At 35.7% G+C, this 20,090-nt stretch overlaps 1 protein-coding gene and 2 long non-coding RNA genes across 3 annotated transcripts; 1 reads left to right on the top strand and 2 right to left on the bottom strand.

Moving 5' to 3' along the window:
• Nucleotides 1–1,538: 1,538 nt before the first annotated feature.
• LOC120329860 (uncharacterized) lies at nt 1,539–3,664 on the top strand. Its single transcript, XR_013479505.1, has 3 exons — nt 1,539–1,635; nt 1,937–2,084; nt 2,980–3,664. It is a non-coding gene; the product is annotated as an uncharacterized LOC120329860 (long non-coding RNA).
• Nucleotides 3,665–7,267: 3,603 nt separating this feature from the next.
• Nucleotides 7,268–10,973, bottom strand: LOC120329859 (lactadherin-like). The gene is made up of 5 exons (XM_078118964.1): nt 10,813–10,973; nt 10,238–10,322; nt 9,409–9,540; nt 7,850–8,019; nt 7,268–7,454 (listed from the first exon to the last, which is right to left on the bottom strand). The coding sequence occupies exons 1-5, from the start codon at nt 10,960–10,962 to the stop codon at nt 7,317–7,319; spliced, it is 675 nt and encodes a 224-aa protein (XP_077975090.1). The 5' UTR covers nt 10,963–10,973; the 3' UTR covers nt 7,268–7,316.
• Nucleotides 10,974–15,634: 4,661 nt separating this feature from the next.
• Nucleotides 15,635–18,795, bottom strand: LOC120329515 (uncharacterized). Its single transcript, XR_013479678.1, has 6 exons — nt 18,673–18,795; nt 18,420–18,553; nt 17,635–17,729; nt 17,160–17,195; nt 16,743–16,848; nt 15,635–16,131 (listed from the first exon to the last, which is right to left on the bottom strand). It is a non-coding gene; the product is annotated as an uncharacterized LOC120329515 (long non-coding RNA).
• Between the last annotated feature and the right edge of the window lie 1,295 nt (nt 18,796–20,090).

The raw sequence follows: 20,090 nt of genomic DNA, 5'->3' as shown, positions 1-20,090 counted from the left end.
TCCAGACACTCGACCCCGGGTTGTGAAAATCATGACTCCGGATTCAACTCCGAGAATAACAAATTTTGATAGTGAATACCTCAGAACACGGAAGCTTAAATTCGTTAAATTTTAAAAAGTTCAGCAAACTTTATTCTTTTTGATTCTTTTAGATTAATTTAAATTGTCTATATTACCCTCGAAGGTCAAAATTTTAGGTTTAAAACTATTTCCGCCCCGACTTCAATTAGTATACTGAACCCCGACTTAGACTCCCAATGCGCTAAGTAAAACTGTTCACAGTAACTGTTGCTTTTAAGAGTAATGGGAAGTTTATATGTTTTTGTATAAATCCCCGCAGTTTTATTTAAGTCTTGACTATTTTCACTTCAGATTAACGATTTACTATCGAATTTGAGGACGTTTTACCTAAGGCCAAAACAATATGTATAATTAGCATTATTTCCGGGCAAAGAAATGGGTAAATCATTAACTTTTCTGTAAAAATGAGAAATGAGCAGCATTCTAAAGAAAATATGCAATAAATCACCAAATTATCAAATAACCATATAGACTGAACGGCGCAAATGTATTATCTTGATTGCAAATTTTTTGAGGCTTTTTGGAAAAGAAACCCCCATTTGTTCAGTCAGACACTGCAACAAACTGCCATAAGTGCAACGAAATATTCAGTGACTACAGGTAAGACGTTTTGCACATTTTTATGTTCCTATAACTAGTGTTTCGAATCCTGGCCTTGAAATACTTACTTTTTATTCTGACTATGAACACGGGAAACTAATTATAAACTAAAAAAGTTCATTACCACGAAACAAACGGGGTATTTCGCACCTAAAATGGTACAGCTGAACAGAAATATAATTGTTCTACGTTGCATAATTAGCATTGTTTTCTTTGTGAAAATGCTTGATGTAGCCAATAAGTCTGCGAAATTCGCGAGAAGAAGTCTGGTGAGTATACTGCGACCTAATGTTTGCTCGAAAATTTCCACATACGGTTTATACAATTCGTTGCGTTACAGAAGTGTGTGTACCAATATGGAGGTAACTAATTTTGTTTGCCCACTTTACTTCAAGTTGTGTAAACGGACTGAAGCCTATGAGGCTATGGGTTTTCACTTGACTAACAGAAACAGTTACCAAACTCGTAATAGAACTAAATTAAGGAAATTCGTAATGAAATTATGGCCTAACCCTAACCTGGTACAATACTACGGAAGTAATCAATTTGTTTTGTAACTCCATCACTTGACTAAATGAAGAAAGGTAAATAAATATATACAAAATAAATTGAAGAAAACTAAAATTCGACGAAGCAAATAAAACCTCAAAAGTTATAGAACTAAATGCAATTGTCTATGTTTGTGATAAGAAAATGAAACAAACGTAAAAAGTATTTATCAATAAAAATTAGTAGTGTTGATTCTGTTAACTCCAGTGCCGTTTGGTAATTCTTATTTCCATTAATGTTTTCCAATAATATTTTTTTGAATGAAGTAAGACGCTCTAACTATTTTAGGATTTGAGATACATACATTTAACATACAGTAACTTTCAACAATGTGTTTTAATATTGTTAAAACAGTTTTATTTTCAATAGACGAAAATGACGACCTCTCAGTCTCTTGTACTTCAGGTATGAATAGATAATTCATTTATTTATTATCGTATTAAACTGAAGAAAATTAGTTTCCGTTAGTGTATATTATATGATGAATTAGGTATATTGCAATAGTGAGAGTCTTGTTTTCCCTGAATGCGTATTTGTTTGTATCATGAAACTGAAACGATTAACTATTAACGCCGATACCAAACGTCCGTGGATTCATCGTTGAATGTAAACTATGAAATATCAATAGATTGTAAATGGATATCACAAATTATATATTTTTTTATTTGTATATCATGTTGTTCACTATTTACTGACCTTTTTCCAGCTTCCACTGATTCTACATACTCGAGTTCTCCTCGAGCGGATGATCACGAAGGGAGTAACTGCTGCGGAATAAACAGTTGTGATGACATTGAATGTGGGTTGATTGGAGATGTCATCGGAGAATGTTTAGGTTGCGTCTTTGATATGCTGTGAGTAACATAGAATGATTTTGCATTTGTATCTATGGTAAAATGGTCGTTTAATAGAGAGAGTGTGTTAGATTAAAAATGTAATATCACAAATATGTGTTTCTCCCATTTTTACTGCCAAGGCCGATCATCGAAATACTTTATTGTGGTTCTAGAAAAATTCGCCGCATAAAAAACATCGCCACATGAAAAATCGCCACAAGAGCATTTTGCTGTAAAACAAGTATTTGTGATAAAAACAGTTAGGTTTTTGAATGAACCTTTTTTTTTTAAATATTCGTTATTTAAGAGCATACCCTAGAAACCTAACTATTTTTATCACAAATACTTGTTTTACAGCAAAATGCTCTTGTGGCGATTTTTCATACGGCGAATTTTCTATGTGGCGAAATTTCCTGCGACGAAATACCCTATATTGAAATTTCCTGAGGCGAGTTTTCCTGCGACGAAATACCCTATGTCGAAATTTCCTGCGGCGAATTTTCTGGACACTCTTAATTGTATTGAGATTTTAAACATAATTTAAACTAATTTACCGGCGCGAAATCTGCTCAACCGATAATGAACTTTGTGCGCACGCATTATACGTTCGCATATTGTTAACAATATATCAACAAAGCTCAAAATTCATGGTCTGATTGTTGTCCAGTAGTTTCGAACGACCGAGTTGTAGCCTTGGTCATTGTATGTACGATTTTGTAATTGCGATGATTACTGAAAGAAACGTCACAATTACTTACGCGCTACCGCGGTAATTATGTAATAAAATGTCAGTACATGAGAATAGACATGTTTCAAATCGAATGTCTTATTCGGTGAAACACAGATTGAGATAAAATTTGGTATCCTTAGTTAGATATAAACTTCAATATTACCTAAAATATATATTTAACAGTTCCTCACCCGAAGAAGAATGAAACGGGAAACGTTTATATGAATTGCCATGCATCAGAAAAACATACCATTTCATATGCTGGACGACTCATCACCCCATTATTTGTACTTACGTTGTGAAATATAATTACAAGGAAATTTATGAACTAATTTGCTATTTTGTTCATTTTGCTTTTATCGTAAACTAACCTTTTTAATGTATAGACCTAATATATTTTTGTGTTCCATGGATTCAATATTTAATAACAATTTGTTTTTGTGCCAACAAGCTTTGATTTTCTCGCAGTATTATCTCGCGTTTTATCTTTGTCAACATAACTGACACTTAAGGGCCTCCATCCAGTAAAGTATGCCAATGGGCTGCTAAAAAGGCCGAGTTGGTTTAATTTTATTGTTTCTTCACTGTCAATGTACTCTGAATCGTTTCTTTTCGATTTTCATCCTGTTATATGTAAAGTTATTGTAGCGGAAGAGAATTTCACTCTTTACAACTACATCAATATATCTACTGCGGAAACTTAATGAGAACATTTTTTGGACCTCCGAAAATATGTGTACCAAGATGGTGCACAACCTGAATATAGGAGTTGGTACAGGTTAGAGTTCAGGTTGTGCGCCATCTCGGTGCACATACTTATGGAGCGCCGAACATTTTTTGTTGTTCATATTACAAATATAACTTTGAATCCGATAAATAAATAGGAATGTGAAAACTTCAAGAATGTGATCATCATTGTGATGAACTTCATAAATGTAATAATCGACAATCTGTTTACCTACACGTAAACTGCACTACCTACGGTCAATAACACTTTTAGTCACGTACGGTCGTTTGTAGGGATTTGTTTGAAAGGAATTGTTTTAAAACAATTGTTTTAAAGTTTTTTTAAGTTTTTTTGCCTGATTTGTTCCAATTGGCTGCACTATTTGATTTTTTTGTATTGAATAAGTTGAAAGAAAAATGAATGTAAAAACTTGATAAGCGCTTCTTATTTGCAATAAATACCTCAAAACGCCACAAACATCGTTAGAGGCTCATACACACCTTCTCAAGCTGTAGTTCAGTGGTTTGAACGGTAAGATGCAACCGATAAGCCATTACGTGAACGACCCTGCTACGACGAAACCAACTGGCGAAAATTTAAATGCGACCGAACCTTCAACCTTAAAAACAAAGTACGCTAAGAATAAATTAACCGAACAGTATTAACCGTAATAATTAATGCCTTCATTTTATGAGAATATTGCCAGTACATGAACTCGAAATCCATAATATGGCGTCATAATAGATTAGTTGTGGCGCCTTTGCATCAGGGACTCTACTTACTATTAGCATAGGCTAGGCTAGGGTGTCTCATCGTTTATATCGATAGATTGCCGCCGATGTAAGCATATTCTTTATTATCGCAACCCACTCGTTTTGCCGAAGGCTGCCGTTGATCTAATTGCTTCTGTAGTAACTCGTGAGCTAAGTTTCATGATTTTTTTTACTCAAAATGTCTCTCTGATATCTCGGATAAACATTCCGGTTAAAATCTAATGACTTTGGTGGAGATACAAACGTAGCGATAAATGTACACAATAGAAGTAAAAGTCAAAATAGGAATTTTACTCACAACTTTTTGAAATTTTAATCCCGGCTGCGTGTGCAGCTGCCAGAATGCAACGTTTTGGCGTAGTTTTGCGGCGATGAAAGGGGTATTTCACTAAAAAATACAAAAAATTCAGAAAAAAAATGATTTAAAACAAGCCCTTGTTTTAAAACACGATGTTTTTTTTAGAATTGATAAAAAACAAAACCCTAGTCGCGTGTACCGGAACCACAGAAAACAACTGCGACTGGAGGTTAGGAATCTAAAAAGTAGATAATAGACGTCAATCTCTACATTTAGTCGACAGTTTCAACATTATAATTTCGGTCAGTTCGGTGATAAAGTTTGTCCCTGCTATTAACGTCACAAGTTGTCGCCAGAGATATAAAATAATTTAATATCGAGTACTCCCGAAATATGTGAATCAAGATGGGAAACACCGGAGCGTAGTATGTGTACCAGTAGCATAATTCCAAGTACAAACACTACGGGAGACACTTAGCTAGTTCCCGAACTCGTAATAAAACTAAAATAAGGAAAATTGGAATTGTCTGCCATCTTGGTTCAAGTACTTCTTGAGTACTGAATATCGTATGGTAAAACACGAAATACATCGTAACAATACATTCATTAGAAAATTTAAAATTCAATTTAATCTCCATTGGAAACAAACTGATAGCGAGTGCGGAAACGTGGTTATCAGCAAGAACACATTTCACCATAGCCATGGTTGCAATGCGAACAATGCGAACAATGCAACAATGCGAACAACTAAGTAATGAATGTTTCCCCGACTTTTGATCTCTTGAATTCTTCCTCACTCTACCATTGCAAAATTATTGGTACTTATTTCAAGAATGGTTTTGCGAGTTTAGGACTTATAGTTACCAAAACACAACTAAAATATAACAAATAACACGCGAAAACCGACAAAACGAGGTAATATCACAACCACGAAAGACTGTCTGAATGGCAAAAGTATCTGAGCGCTTCTGAAACGTTTATTGGTACTTCAATTTTGTACTTATGCTGATTGGCCAATGTTACGGCAGTAAATAAGGAAGTGTATACTCGGGGAAACATTCATAATTATAATCAGAGATTTATAAAGTTGTTATACATAAATACGCTGCACAGACGCGATGCTCATATTCATGGTAAATTTAAATTGGGTCGCGACTCAGTAGTTGCGGACCCCTGGCATAGACAGTACCCTAACTTGATAATGCTAAGCATTATATATTATATCGTTTACAACTAATCAAGTAAAACTTACTAACTTAACTTGGGAACAAGGCAGAAATACTGCTCGTGGGGTAAGAAAATACATTGGTAGATTAGGTACATATTATGAAATCATATAGCAAAAAGTACCGATTTTATACATCTTAGGGGGGCCGATGACATGTGATATCAGTTCAGCAACACATGTCGTATACTTCACTTTAGCAACCAATTGTGATGTCCATAATATCGTTTACCAAAATGGAATCAATTACATTGTGATCTATGAAGAAAAGGGAGAGGTTCAAATTTTCAAATTTATTATTATACTATACTATATATATATATATATATATATATTATATAATTATATTTGGGGACTCTAATTCTTTCTTTAATTGGGTTTTAATTGTCTTTGAATATTGTTTAAAATTACAATCTCTTGAAGTCATTGTAAAATTTTGTATCGATCAATTTGCTTTCTTATCATACTTTAGCATCCTTATGTGTGATGCTTCGATTCATAATATAGTAATAAGTGATGAGATTCTAAGAGTACCACTCTACTTGAATGCGTGGTATGATTTTCAGAGCACCATACAATTAGAAAGCAAAGAGTAACAGTGTATAAATAATTTGTATTAGTTCGCTACGACAAATTCACTGAAACTACTATGGCAGTGGTTCCCATACTTTTTCGACAAATTTCGTAATGCCTCATTTCACCTTGCCTCATTTGGATCTTTTTATCCCTCCCCAACTACACTTGAAAATTCTGTTTCCTATTCCTAAATTTTTAATGAATCCTTAGCCAGCGCTTTGAACAACTCGCACTCTGGCTTGTGCACATTGTGAATAACTTATAAGATATCCATAAATACGTATTATAATAATACTGAATAATTAAATAATATTTTCGAATATACACCAAATTCAAAATGAGAGTTCTCCTCAGGAACATCCAAAATGTTGGGCAACTAATTTTTATATTGTTTTTCCAGGGAACGACAATTGTTAAAGATTTTTCTGACCCGTGACTGGAAATTACTTGTTGTTTAAGCCTTTTTTTCGTTGGGATGTCGGCATTGGTCTTGTCATAATTACGACAAAACACTACTTTCCTTTGAGGTTCTGTGGCATTTTAATCTTTATTATGATTTGGTTTTTTCATCATTTTTCAATCCCGTAATCCCTCCATTTTATTTGCACAAAAAATTTATAAAAAAAAACAATTTTGGGCTGTTAGATCACACCTTTCAATAATTGTTATTTCCAAATGCTTGATTTATTGAATTTCCGTATATTGACGACAACTAAGCGATGTCAGTCACAATTGACCTGTGACAACAAGAATCGCTTAGTGACGTGAAAGAGCACCGCAACCATGACCACCCCCAATAGCGCGGGGATTTAATATTTCAAAACCTGCGAGAAATAAATTCAGACACGTACACAATTCAAATTTATATTTGAACAAGTAATATTATCACATTTATAAAGACTGCTGCATTCTGTCTCATTCTCAGCAATCTAGAATTTCAATTCTCATGCTGATGTGATCCTGCCAAGTGACAGGATGAATCCGGATGTACCTTGCTGTAATCGGCTGGCTGAAGCAATTCTCTTTAATTGTCGTCTTGTCGTGATTCCCAGTGAAAATCTAAAAATCAATTACGTTTATGAAATTCAAGCATTTCATTGTGTTTTATTATATTGCTAATTTTTTTTTTCTTTACTGCAGGTCGTTTTAATTGTTTACAACTATGGGCGCTTAATCGAGCATATTGTATAATAAATACTGTAGTTTTTCACCTGTGACGACAAAACAACGTCTAGACTCTTGTCCAGCCGATCAAGATTTATGCAGAAGATTATTGCTTTGACTGGCGAATGAAACAATAGGTATTAATGCGTGCTAACGTTAATTCTGCGAATCGGTGTATTGTATCGACTGACTAAGTACGCACTAATTTGAACTGGTCCTTCTCTTTTCGAAAATATATATATATATTCATTTTTCTAACAAATGAAAAAATATAATGTTAAGATATTCACCTTTGTGGCCCCATTTTCTTGGTACATTGCCAATGAACTCTCACTGTTGCCGTACGACACTTTGAACGATCTTACCCACTGATTACAACAATTCGATCTTCCTTGAGTCAACAGACCTGTCACAGTTGTGGGTTCTTGTAGATCAACTTGCAGCCATTGGCTCTCATCATCTTAATATATTTGAAAAATAGTTGGATTTAATATTTCCGTTCAAAATATTGTACCATCTTAATTTGAGGAAATGTACCACAGCAGGAATTTTGATTTTTCTGTGTTGAGTCACCAAGATGGCAGTAACTAATAATTTTAGATTATTAGTAAATATTAGAAAAGGAAGATACATAGGCAGACAATACATTCCATCTCTATTATGGTAAGGAATACTTTTACAAAAACATATATCTATCTGGTATATCCCAAAATTTTTTTTCAGAAATTTTCAGAAACAAATACTAGTGAACATTTTTATTAGCACCATTTATTTTTATTTTATTATTTCACCGATTATTAGATCTACCGCAACGACGTAATATAATATGAGCATAACAAAAACAGGGTACTCCCGAAGATGTGAACCAAGATAGCGGACACCGGGACGTAGTATGTGTACCAGGTTAGGGTTAGGCCGTAATTTCAGATACAAATACTACGGGAGTCAATTGGCTAGTCACCGAACTGGTAATAGAACTAAAATAAAGAAAATTCTAATAAAATTATGGCTTAAACCTAACCTGGCACACATACTAAGTTCCGGTATCCGCCATCTTGGTTCCCTTACTTCGGGAGTACTAAAAAATGAACCTTGCAACCCTAAAAAGATTTTATTAACACACATCGAATGACGTGACGTGAGAGATGTGACATGCGCGAGTAGTGCATACTTTGGGAGTTTCACTGACAGATTAATTTATATGTGGTTTGAGCCTGGTCATGTAATCTAAGATTTTTATTTTATTTGCGGTTACATGAGACTAAATGAACTTATCGGGATAATTGTTTACATAGGAGTATCACTTGATTTTACAATCATCGACTATGAAACGGAGTGTTTTTGACGATTTCTAGTATGTTTATTGCCGTTTGTTCGATATATAAATTATAATCCGTTCTAATTAATAAAGCTTTGTTGGACAAAGGGCGGAGGTAATTTGGTGACAGCTGATTGGAACACCCTGTCGCGAGGCCTAATAGTTACTACTTTTGTATCATAGTATCATAGTAAAATGATATAATGTAGGTATTGGCTCGGACCATGGCAAAGTAAATTTTCCATGACAGGTAAAAATTAAACGTTTCAACATGTTTGGATTTGTCGAGAATATGCTGATTGGTTTACTTGGTTTGCAATCTCAACAAGGATCATTCACTAAATGTGTAAGCTGAGGAAAGAACTGAAAGCTTTGTACGATTCTACGAAATTACCAAGCTATGGCTACTTAAACTATTGCAAAATAAAATATAATAAACATAATAGCTGATTCCGTCAAACCATCTTTGTCTCTGTCTCTACTCATAACATCAAATTAGAAATTGATTACTATTAAGACACAAGCACATACTTGTTGCTGCACACCATGCGCCTAAAGGGTTGTGTAGTCGGAGATATCGAAAAGGAATAGTATGGTGAATGGATGATGCTTTGATGTGGGACATAGGAATGTATCCGCTGTAAACTCCAGCGTAGCAATATTCTAAACAAAAGAAATATATCATAACATACCTGTTCAATTTCATGGCTTAGTTAGATTAATTCAATAGGAATAAGATATCCTTTTTATCCCGAGGAGAGGTTTAAGGACCTGATAAGACTGGTTAAACATTAGCGTACCACGCTTCTCATCTGATTACTGTCCACGACGCGTTCACCATGTTTTTTTTCTAGATGCATGTACTTGATGGCGGAGAAAGCTGTAGCAGACCAGCGGTTACGTAAACCAGCCTACAACGGTGAAGAATCCAGCAATCCTATCATTCCCCACCAGATTTGAACCTGCGAACCCATTAAGTGAATCAGAGGTGCTATGGCAAGTGTCTTCCTAAAGCTTACGACGATGCGACATCCGCCGTGCAATCTTCGAATTGTTTTGCAGTAATAAGATGTTTTAAGTTTATTTCATAGAATTTTTTTTACACAAGAATATTGAGTAATTTTATCATTTCAAATTTCAGGAATTCTAATTTTTCTCAGCTAGCTTTGATGAGAATTGAAGTATTTAATGCGTTTACAAACTTGTCTGTGTCAAAATTATTTGATAAATCGAAATCCACTTTGTTCTTCTGCTAACATAGACGCAATTAAAAATATTTTGTGAAAATGCAGTTTCTGCTACGAATTGTCTAAATACTCAAAGTTCAAAACAAACTGAGATGTACCTAACCGTATCCTACCTTTCATTCGTCGCAGTCTTTTCTCAATTTGCTCAACGGCACTTAAGTCAGAAACGGACGAGCCCGTGACACCTTTTGGTTTGGTCTAAACAAACATTATATAAATAATATTTCTTTGCAAGGTAAGTGAAACAGGAGAGCAATGCTCAGTTATATGGATACGAAGACTATGAATAAAAAATGTGAAGACCATGAATAAAAACGTGTTCCCATGAATAAAAAATAATACTGTGAAATTTTGGATGAAATATAAGATATCATTGGATTCATAGAAAATTTAGTGAAAGTACTAGCCCTCTAGCGACAATCTTTAATCTCTTTAATTTTAGCAATTGGTCCAGTCGCTAGAGAGAAAACCGATTTTTTTCATAAGAAGAAGAAGAAGAAGAAAAAGAATACTAACGTGAAGCTCAACAACAAAATAGAAAAACGATTCATAATACATAGGTCGATTTCGTGTTCAATGAACACTGTGAATACGAAATAAGAAGAAAAGGGGAAACGATTTGCAGTTTGATACACAATATCGAAGGACCCCTAAATGATATTAGTTGGCATTCTCCACAATCTCTTACCGTAATATGCCCATCTACCATATTAACGATGCTTCCAATGGCAGCAATGGAAGATGTACATTTTTCTGAAGGCTGTTGCTGTCCAGTTGCATAAATTGTGGCATACGACACCACGAAAAAAATACACGGAATATGTTTCAGAGTATTCATATTAAAGCATTACTGCTGTAAAAAAATGATAAAAACAATACAAAATATACAGATTTTTGGGTACTTCCATAGTATGTGTACCAGGTCAGGGTTAGGCCACAGTTTTTTTCCGATTTTCTTTATTTTAGTTCTATTACGAGTTTGGGAAGGCTCTGTTAGTCAAGTAGATATACCCCCTGCCCATAGGCTTCAGTCCCTTTACACAACTTGTTGTAACGTAGGCGAACAAAATCAGTTACCTTCATATTAGTACACATACCTCTGGAGCGCCGATTTTTGAGCAGTTCAGTTCAAAAATCAAATGTGCTTTATTCAATGTGATTGCTTTACCTGTTATGCAGTGGCGGCGCGTGGTCATTTTGACAACCGGGGCAAGCTACTGCGGGACCAAGTCACCCCCATCTACGGGGACAGGATGAGCGCTGTAAGTTCTCCCATCATTTTATGAGTATAAAAACCATTCCATCGGTAACAACCAATCGGCAAAAGCGACAATTTTTAACGATAAGAAAGTGTCTTTAAAACCGGTCCAAGTCAAGGGATTAATAAATATAGACATAGTTTATTTTGAAACCTCTTTCAAAGGGAAAGGCAATATTTACCCAGATAAATACAATGACATATTAACAGAAACTTCGGGAAAGCAGACAAAACCTAAAATAAGGTTTAAAACGTTACTATTAAGAAAGGAAAGGTAATGCAAAGATAAGGACATGCGTCGCTCACTCATAGATATATATGCTGCTAGACTTTTACTGCTTGAACATATATGCAACACGCCGCGGTTTCTTGGAAGCAAAATGCTCAATAACGCGCTGATTAAAGTCATGCATCTCAGAAATAACGTCTCTGTGAATGGATAAAACAACCAAGGAATTTAATCTATCTTGCTTCATTGTGTTTCTGAGATACGTTTTAATACGCTTCAGCGTGCTGAATGTTCGCTCTGCGTCGGCGGAAGAAATAGGCGTCGTCAAAATGATGTCCAGAAATTTTGCAGACGCCGCAAAGGTAGTTACTAGAGTGTTATCTATGAGGAACCCATAGAGCGCGCAAGTTGATGTGATGTTCAAAAAAGTTTGATTGACATCGCAATTCATTTTCCAATTTACCCACGTTTATCATGGGGTAAAATTTGGAGACAGTAGCCAACAAATGGATGGGAAATTGACGTGCAAATTTTGAAAAATTTTTGGGGTTCATCAAAGAGAACGCGGCAAGGTGTTCAGTGCGCAGACGATCGCCTATTTGATTCACCAGAATGTCACAGCATTCCTTTGCAGACAAAATCAAACGCTGCGTTGTTTGCCCGCGGCGTAAAGAAGCACTCCATGTGTCGTCGTATTTTATTGTTTCCCGGATACGAGATACAGCATCGCAGAAGTCTGAAATACACGACTGCACAGACGCTCCATCCATTAGCCTTGACTGCAATGCGCCGTATAATACATCCACGTGATAGAATATTGTGGAGAAAAAATGAAAACTCACCATCTTCTAGCAGACGCTTTGGACCTGCCGCCTCCCTCACAGAGCGTTCGTCCCAAACCGGAGAGCTCTGAATGCCATCGAAACACTCAATGAGCTCAGACCTAATTTCGGACACGCCCTGCACCACGCGTGATTGGAAGTTCCGCCTGGGAGACGGCGGCGATATATCTGGCGAAGGAGGTCAGAGCGCTTCGGCGAAACGGAAAAAAATGAAGAAAACCCCGAAACATTTGCAAAAAATATACGGACGAGAGGGGTATCAAGACACATATTTTTAATAACGAGGTTAAATTGGTGTGCATAACAATGTAAAAAATGCGCATGAGGAAAATCTTTTTTTATATAAACTTGAACACCATGTTTCGACCCACTCATGACTGCCGCGCCGTCATAAGTTTGAGCTATCAATTTTGACTTCGCGTTGTAAGGCTGTAACACTTCTTTCAGTACAGCCGATATCCCGCAAGCCGTGCGATCAACGATTGGTACAAAGCTGTGAAATCTCTCGGTAGGTTTACCATCTTTCACAAACCTAAAAATCACAGCCAGTTGGGAAACGCACGTGATGTCAGTTGTCTCGTCAGACTGAATCGAAAGGAACTGGCAATTCTCAATTTCCAGAGCCAAATGTTGTAAATAAATTTTATACATTGAGTCGAGCAAATCATTTTGGATATCCTTAGATGTCCCTTTCGAAACAGTTGCGGCATCAAGATGATCTCTCACTACTGTATCTAGGGATGCGGTGTAAACCACCATATCCAAAAATACCCCTCTATTAGAAGAGCCAGCCCGTTCATCGTGCCCACGGAGGGACAGCTCGTGACAACCAATGAACTTCAAAACATCTATCAATCGACCGAGAACATGGCGGTTTTTCTCGACGTTTTGGTTGTGCCGGCGAAAAGAAACCGCGCGTCCTTCATCCAACTATGCTGCAATATTAACATTTCCGAATGTTCGGTATTTTACTGCATTGTCCAGATGCTCCATAGAAGATTGATGATCCCTGGCACGCTCGGGAAGATGTTTAAGATCTCTAAAACTAAATTTACACCAACGTGAGTCACGGACGGTAGCAAAAAGTAGGCAATAAAAACAAAAAAATGCTTTTTTTCCTCGCTGTAACACAACCATTCGTGTTTTTTATACCAAGTTTCTGCGCAGAATGTACGCCGACGCTTTCCTCCGTTATGGGATTGTTCCAGTGAACAATTTTTTGGTTGATAAGGCCCAAGACGTTGTACCTCTAATTTTTGTTCCAGCGGCAGCTGCGATAACGGAGTGCGAAGTAGTGCATCAACCTTATTCATTATGAGGTCTAAGGCTAAGAAATGCGAAGCCGGAAAGAAGTGAGGAGCTCAAAAGGAATGTGGAAAATCGAAAGCAAATGGACTAAAGGTCTCTAACTGATTCAAATAACGAAACAAGCGACAAAAACGAAGGCGAGGAAACTATCAACTCTTCAAGCAACCAACGAACGAGAAGGAATGCGTGAATATGTCAACACGTTGTTGTAAGAAACGTCGGTATTGTGTCGTCATAATTTCGGGGCTATCCCCGATCGGCCCCGATGATTTAGTAAAAGAAACAGAAAACAAACGAGACAAACGCGGCGAGTGGAAGATAAAAAAGAGAATACGATATACAACGAGCAACCGGGGCAAAATCGGCGTCGCCCCGTCGACGTTCGGCGAAGGCTTTGCGAGCGAAAAATGAACCATGTCGGGAGAATATGGCTAGTGTAGACAGTCTGTGCAACCGATATTGAGAAATTTTTCGAATATTTTTTAATATACCGAAAAAACAACCGGGGCATTGCCCCGGTTGGCCCTATTGACGCGCCGCCACTGCTGTTATGCCTTTCTGATGCGCCTAGATTCATTTACAAATCGGTAATCACTGAATCAAACAATTAGCTCTGAAACAGATTATTTGCGTCACAATCACAACACTTGAGCGGTAATACAATTGTGGAATACGGAATCACTAAGGTCCGAATTTCTTTCCAAATATATCCACCCGTTTTAAATGTCTGAAGAGTAAAGCTTCTTTGCTAACCTCAGTCTCTATTTTTATACCCGAAACTATTAGCTGTTGTTTATCATATCCATTTCACAGTCTGCAAAAAAGCGCTTTTGTAATTTTCTGTAACTCCAAATACGTCGTTAGAATTATTAATATGTCTTAGCAAAACAGCGTACGGTGACAATTGACAATAACAAAACATATTTTCGTCTCGCGATTTAATTCAATTTGTTTCTGTGATATATTGTCTGAATCAATATTGTTATATAGTTTTGTTACTAGAATATTCCATCTGTAATAAAGTCTCAATTCCAATATTTGATAAGTTGAAATAATATTTTGAAAGTTGTTCACAATACTTTATTTACTTGGGAACAAAATAGTTTCAAAACAACTGCCGTACTTGCTAATACATCTCTTTCACACATTATCTAAAATCTACCCTTAAATTAACATTTCTGTTTATTTTCCAACAAAAAAATTAAAAATTGATGACAGTTGACATTCACACATTTGAAACAGAATATATGAATTATTGGACTCGGAGTGAACATATGGATCGTTTTGTTTGTTATGTTCTTGTTGTTAAAATTTTTTCTTTTTATCACTTTTTAAAAAATTGGGTTTCTTTTTAATTACTGGATTAATTGCTTCAAAATTTTTAGTGGTTGAAGATTGTATTTTTCGCTAGAAGGCTATTACCTTTATTTATTTCAAAAATTTCTGTGAACTCTCAAGTGATTCGTTCTTTGTGTGTGGTGACGTCATCAAAAATAAAATTAGCGCTACTTGTGGCGATTCCGCCTTTGCACAGCGAACTAGCGCTCGAGCGAAGTCGTGAACACTGCGGGTACGTACGGTAGGCTACTGTGAAAGACTGTATTCCAGTATTACTCTCTTGTTTTCTCGCTTAGGAACAGCATTGGCCGGTTTATTATGTCGCAGATTTTTTTTCTCTGTGCCTTTCAAACGCGATCTGCTACCAGACTGCGATGTTATAAAACAGCACAAATCAATTCAGAACGACTTAAAATATACAAGCAGCGTCAAAAAACAGAAGTGCTCAACGTATGAACCTAACCCGACCCCTGATCCAAGGTAGAACGTACCACAAGACTAGATGGTTATCCCATACACGTTCAAGTTGTTTTTATATGTTATATTTGTTAATGCTAAATCTTCAAAAAGAATATATGAAAAATACTCGTTGACAGAGTTGTAAATCGAAGTAATGAAAAATATTGGCTCTATAATAATGGTCAGCAGAATAGGGTCCATGTCAAAACCTATCCCCAATCGTTTAATTGGATTGCAGATGAGCAGAAAACATTTCATTAGATATTTGAATAGGCAAATCAATTTTAGGTATTTTTAAAACGAATATACAGGATATCCATAAAGTCCATTTACAACTTTGTTATGAAGTTTAGTTTTTTTTTACTTTATTCAATACATAGGTGACGGCCAAAACAATATATGGTATTGATCAATTCCCTTTGCAAGTTATAATTTTAACTCAAACACTTTCTGGATGTACATTTTCCAGTTTACAGTACATAGTACCTGCTGTATGTGAATGATTTCAATCCCGGAAGAGTATTATGAAGACTTCAACTATTTTTCCTTTATTCGTCTTCAAGAGCGGAACAGCTGGAAATATACATTTTTATTTATAATAGTAATATTTATTAAAAATAAGCATGAACCCATTAAAACAAATTTACTTTCAATTAACCGTTTTTCGATTATCCATTTTATATGATTTTTTCGGTGCTCCCGAAGTATGTTACCAAGATGGCGGACACCGCAACGTAGTATGTATACTAGGTTAGGGTTAGGTCATAATTTTATTCCAATTTTTCCTATTTTGGTTGTATTACGAGTTTGGGGTCTAGCCAAGTGACTCCCGTAATAATTGTACCTAAAAGTATGGCCTAATCCTAACCTGATACACATACTACGTTGCGATTTCCGCCATCTTGGTACACATACTTCGAGAGTATCAATTTTTCAAACATTCCGATTTCTCTCGTTATATGAATACAAGAGCCTGGACTAATTTTTATGGCTGATATCGTGGTGATATACACTCTAAATCGATATACATGTCTAGAATATGATTTCCTCCAGCTACAAGGTTAAACCTACACCAGGATGTAATAAATTGATTATTCTTCTTTATAAAGCATATTTTCACTATTTTATTTGCCAAGTGAAGACTATAGTCTTCTTTGATATAAGTTTCGACAAATGCTACTCACATTATACGGCAAAGGCAGCAACATAATTCCCCAATGTCAAAATCAATGCGTTCACAACAGTCAAAATCGCAGCAATTGTCAGACAGATCCGTCGGATCGTACGACCCTGAGCATACAAGAAATCGTGAATTTACAAAACGCAATGCAATGAATGACGATGTAAAATCAATACAATGAGAGGCTACTTTTGTCTAGGATACCGTTAAGTTCTTAAGCCGCTTTGCCGCTATTTATTGAGCTGAAACATATAGTCAGCTGGCTGCCAATAGTAACATTTCCCAATGGCGTATTAACAAAATTAAACACATTCAAGCCAGGCTAATTGTTTTATACTCTGAATATAATATATCAACTTTACTGCAGTCTCGTTCTAACTATCCAATATTTTGGGGGTATTGATAAGAGCCATTGAACTACCTGAACTGCTCGAAGAGGAAGATCTTCTTTCGTCATCTAAAAATATAAGTTTTTGTTCTGAATATCTTGATCATTAATTCATCAAACGAAAGGAAAAATGCCGAAACACTATGTCGTCACTTGTCATGGTATAAATATGCTGATCAATTTTATCAAATGAGTTCTTCATATGCAAACGACAAATATTAAATATTGGGTGCTCCAGTAGTGTTCGTATTTTCCCTTACTAATCCCCACATTGGTACGAATACGTCAGGAGCGCCAAATATTGTATAAAATTGTTAGGTAATAAGCTTACATATTACTCACTATCAAGCTTACATATTCAGGCTCATTCGTTTCCTTCTTTGACTTGATAGAATATTCTACAGCATCTATTACTTTCATTATTTGCCAGTTTCTATCCCAGGCATTTGATTCGCCATACTGATTCACCCCAATATAGGAATTCGAAATGATAATCAATCAAGTTTACCTTTGCAATTGTCACAAATATTATTTTTATTCTTGTGATGACCACTCGCGTCCAAGCATTTGATGCAAAAAGCTCTCTTGCATTTTTCACAAAAGCTGGCAAAATAAATTTTGAGAATTAGTTTAAAGCATGAGCAAGGAATATATTTTTCTCAAAATATATACTATATGTTAATCATTAGTTCCATTTCAAATACGAAACTTTATATCTTCCATGTTACAACAAGCACAAGTGAGTGCTACCGAGTGGCTTTTTATTTTTATCACTTTGTGTCCGAGTCGACTCAAGAGACTTGAAGCATTAAGTTTAAGTACCGTCTAGTAATCTAATATTTTTGGATTGAGAAAAGGGTACTTCCAAAGTATGTGAACCAGAATGGCGGACACCGGAACGTAGTATGTGTACCAGGTTAGGGTTAGGCCATAATTTTAGGTACAAATACTGCGGGAGTCACTTGGCTCATCCCCGAACTCGTTAAAAGAACTAAAAATGAAAATTGAAATAACATTATGGCCTATCCCTTACTTGGTACACACACTACGAAAGTACCAAATTGAGACCCTGTCGCCTCAATTTCAATTCTTAAAGTCAAGCATATGTTAAAGGTCACAAATCAATCGTAGTTGGACTGGTTATTTAGTCACGACAAGTGGACATAAAAAATCTCACTCGAGAATCGAGATATCTTAAGTTTGCCTCCAGGGCTTCCAAGTCTAAAGCGCTTTGGTACGCTAAGGTTTAAGTAGCCTTTATTTTGGTTTATTTTTTTTTTCAATTTTACTCACTCAACCCTCTGCATTTCTTTAAAATTCTCTTTGCATCGGCAGCATCTTGGTGCTAATTCTCCAATTTCAGCCTCGTATTGCAGGTTGCTTTGTTTCGTATATAATGGCGATTGGTGGATTTGACTATCCAACCCCTGTTATGAACTTGTACCTTATTTATGTGTATGAGGAAGCGAAGAAAGAAAAATTTTGAAGAGAAACAAAGCATGTGTAAGAATAGAAAACTGTTGTCAGAAATTGACGCACGTTTTACCTGAATTTTATTTAAGCAGTCGTCGCAAACTTTTTGAGGCTTTCCTTTGGGAAGGTATTGAAGCCAAATTCGATTTTTGCTGCATTCATCACAAACAATATTCCCACATGCTCTGCAGTTAATCCTTAAATATTAAAGGTTACTTTATTGAACTAAAGTTTTTTTATTCCAGGGTGTATCATTTTTTCTTCGATATTGTGAACGTAATAAATAAATTTATATATGTAGGAGTCTAGGATAAACAATGCTGAATCTCAAATCTTATTTCATAAAAAATATCCATGCTTCACCTTAAAATAGAACATGAAAAATCGCGCCAATGAAATGTTCAAATAAATACCAATAACAATAATAATGAACATAAAAGAGCGATGCTCAAATATCTGTACACAAGTACTTTTCGTAACGTACATACTGTTGGGGGTAACCTATCAAAAAATCTCCGTGTTTCGCGTAGCGACGCGTAAAATGGCAAACCGCCGCCACGCTTGGCGGATTAAAACCGTGTTCTCATCAATGAAAAATAATTCAGCGGAATTCGGAGTGAAATATCAGATGTCAGCATATCCGTAATTAGGAATAAATAAAAGTAATAGACATCTAGCGACAACAACAATCTTCAATCACTGAAAATTTTAAAGCAATTGGTCCAGTAACGAATGAGAAAAGTGACTTTTTTACAAGATTAAGATAAGGAATACCAACAAGATCAACATCATAATATCAAAACGATTATAATGTACATTTCGTCTCGAAAAAAATTAAATATGCATCTCTTGCAGTGACAGTACAGCAAATAGTTTAATCTACAATACACAAGCATTTTGTTGATATAAAAAACATCTTAACTGATCTTACCTGAACTCTATGAATACCTGTTCGCAATTATGACAATTCTGAACAGTGTTTGATTCAACGAAAGGAGGTTTCTTTTCCACCAAATCTAAATTTAAAACAAACTAAAAATATGAAAACGAAATGAGAAAACATATATTACTCTGGAATGAAAGCAATCAGTTGATAAGTTTTGCTTACTATAACTATAACAGAAGTCTTATGTCAGACAGAAGAGTGATGCTCAAATATATGGACACGGAGTAGCACGGTATAAGGTCTTTCACAGTCGCCTGCAGGTGTTTAGATGCTTTTTGAAACAATATAAATACTTGGAAATATAGAGTAAAGCACTTAGACTCCCGGACGTAACCGGGACGTATTCTGAAAGGACGTGCATTTATGTGAATTATAAGACATAACTATACCCAGGTCTGCCATAACGTCCTTATTTCTAAGATTTGCCCTTATTTGAAGGTCTTCGTCTTAGAAAATATTTTTGTACTTATTAATAAGAAAGGTCCTTTTTTTTAACACATGTCCTTATTTTTGTTTTATTTTAGGGGTAGTGGTACTTGTATCGG

The sequence above is a fragment of the Styela clava genome, chromosome 12, assembly GCF_964204865.1.
Source record: "Styela clava chromosome 12, kaStyClav1.hap1.2, whole genome shotgun sequence".
In the NCBI taxonomy this organism is placed as follows: domain Eukaryota; kingdom Metazoa; phylum Chordata; class Ascidiacea; order Stolidobranchia; family Styelidae; genus Styela; species Styela clava.
The sequence above is the reverse complement of the archived record's forward strand: the minus strand, read 5'-3'. Positions and strand labels throughout refer to the sequence as shown.

What these genes read in the sequence shown, in the direction of transcription:
- LOC120329859 (XM_078118964.1), bottom strand. Translation starts at nt 10,962, where the DNA reads ATGAATACTCTGAAACATATTCCGTGTATTTTTTTCGTGGTGTCGTAT. An exon ending in TGGTAGATGGGCATATTACG is followed by an intron (nt 10,323 to 10,812) that starts GTAAGAGATTGT and finishes ATGTTTGTTTAG; the next exon opens with ACCAAACCAAAAGGTGTCAC. An exon ending in CGCATGGTGTGCAGCAACAA is followed by an intron (nt 8,020 to 9,408) that starts GTATGTGCTTGT and finishes AAATATATTAAG; the next exon opens with ATGATGAGAGCCAATGGCTG.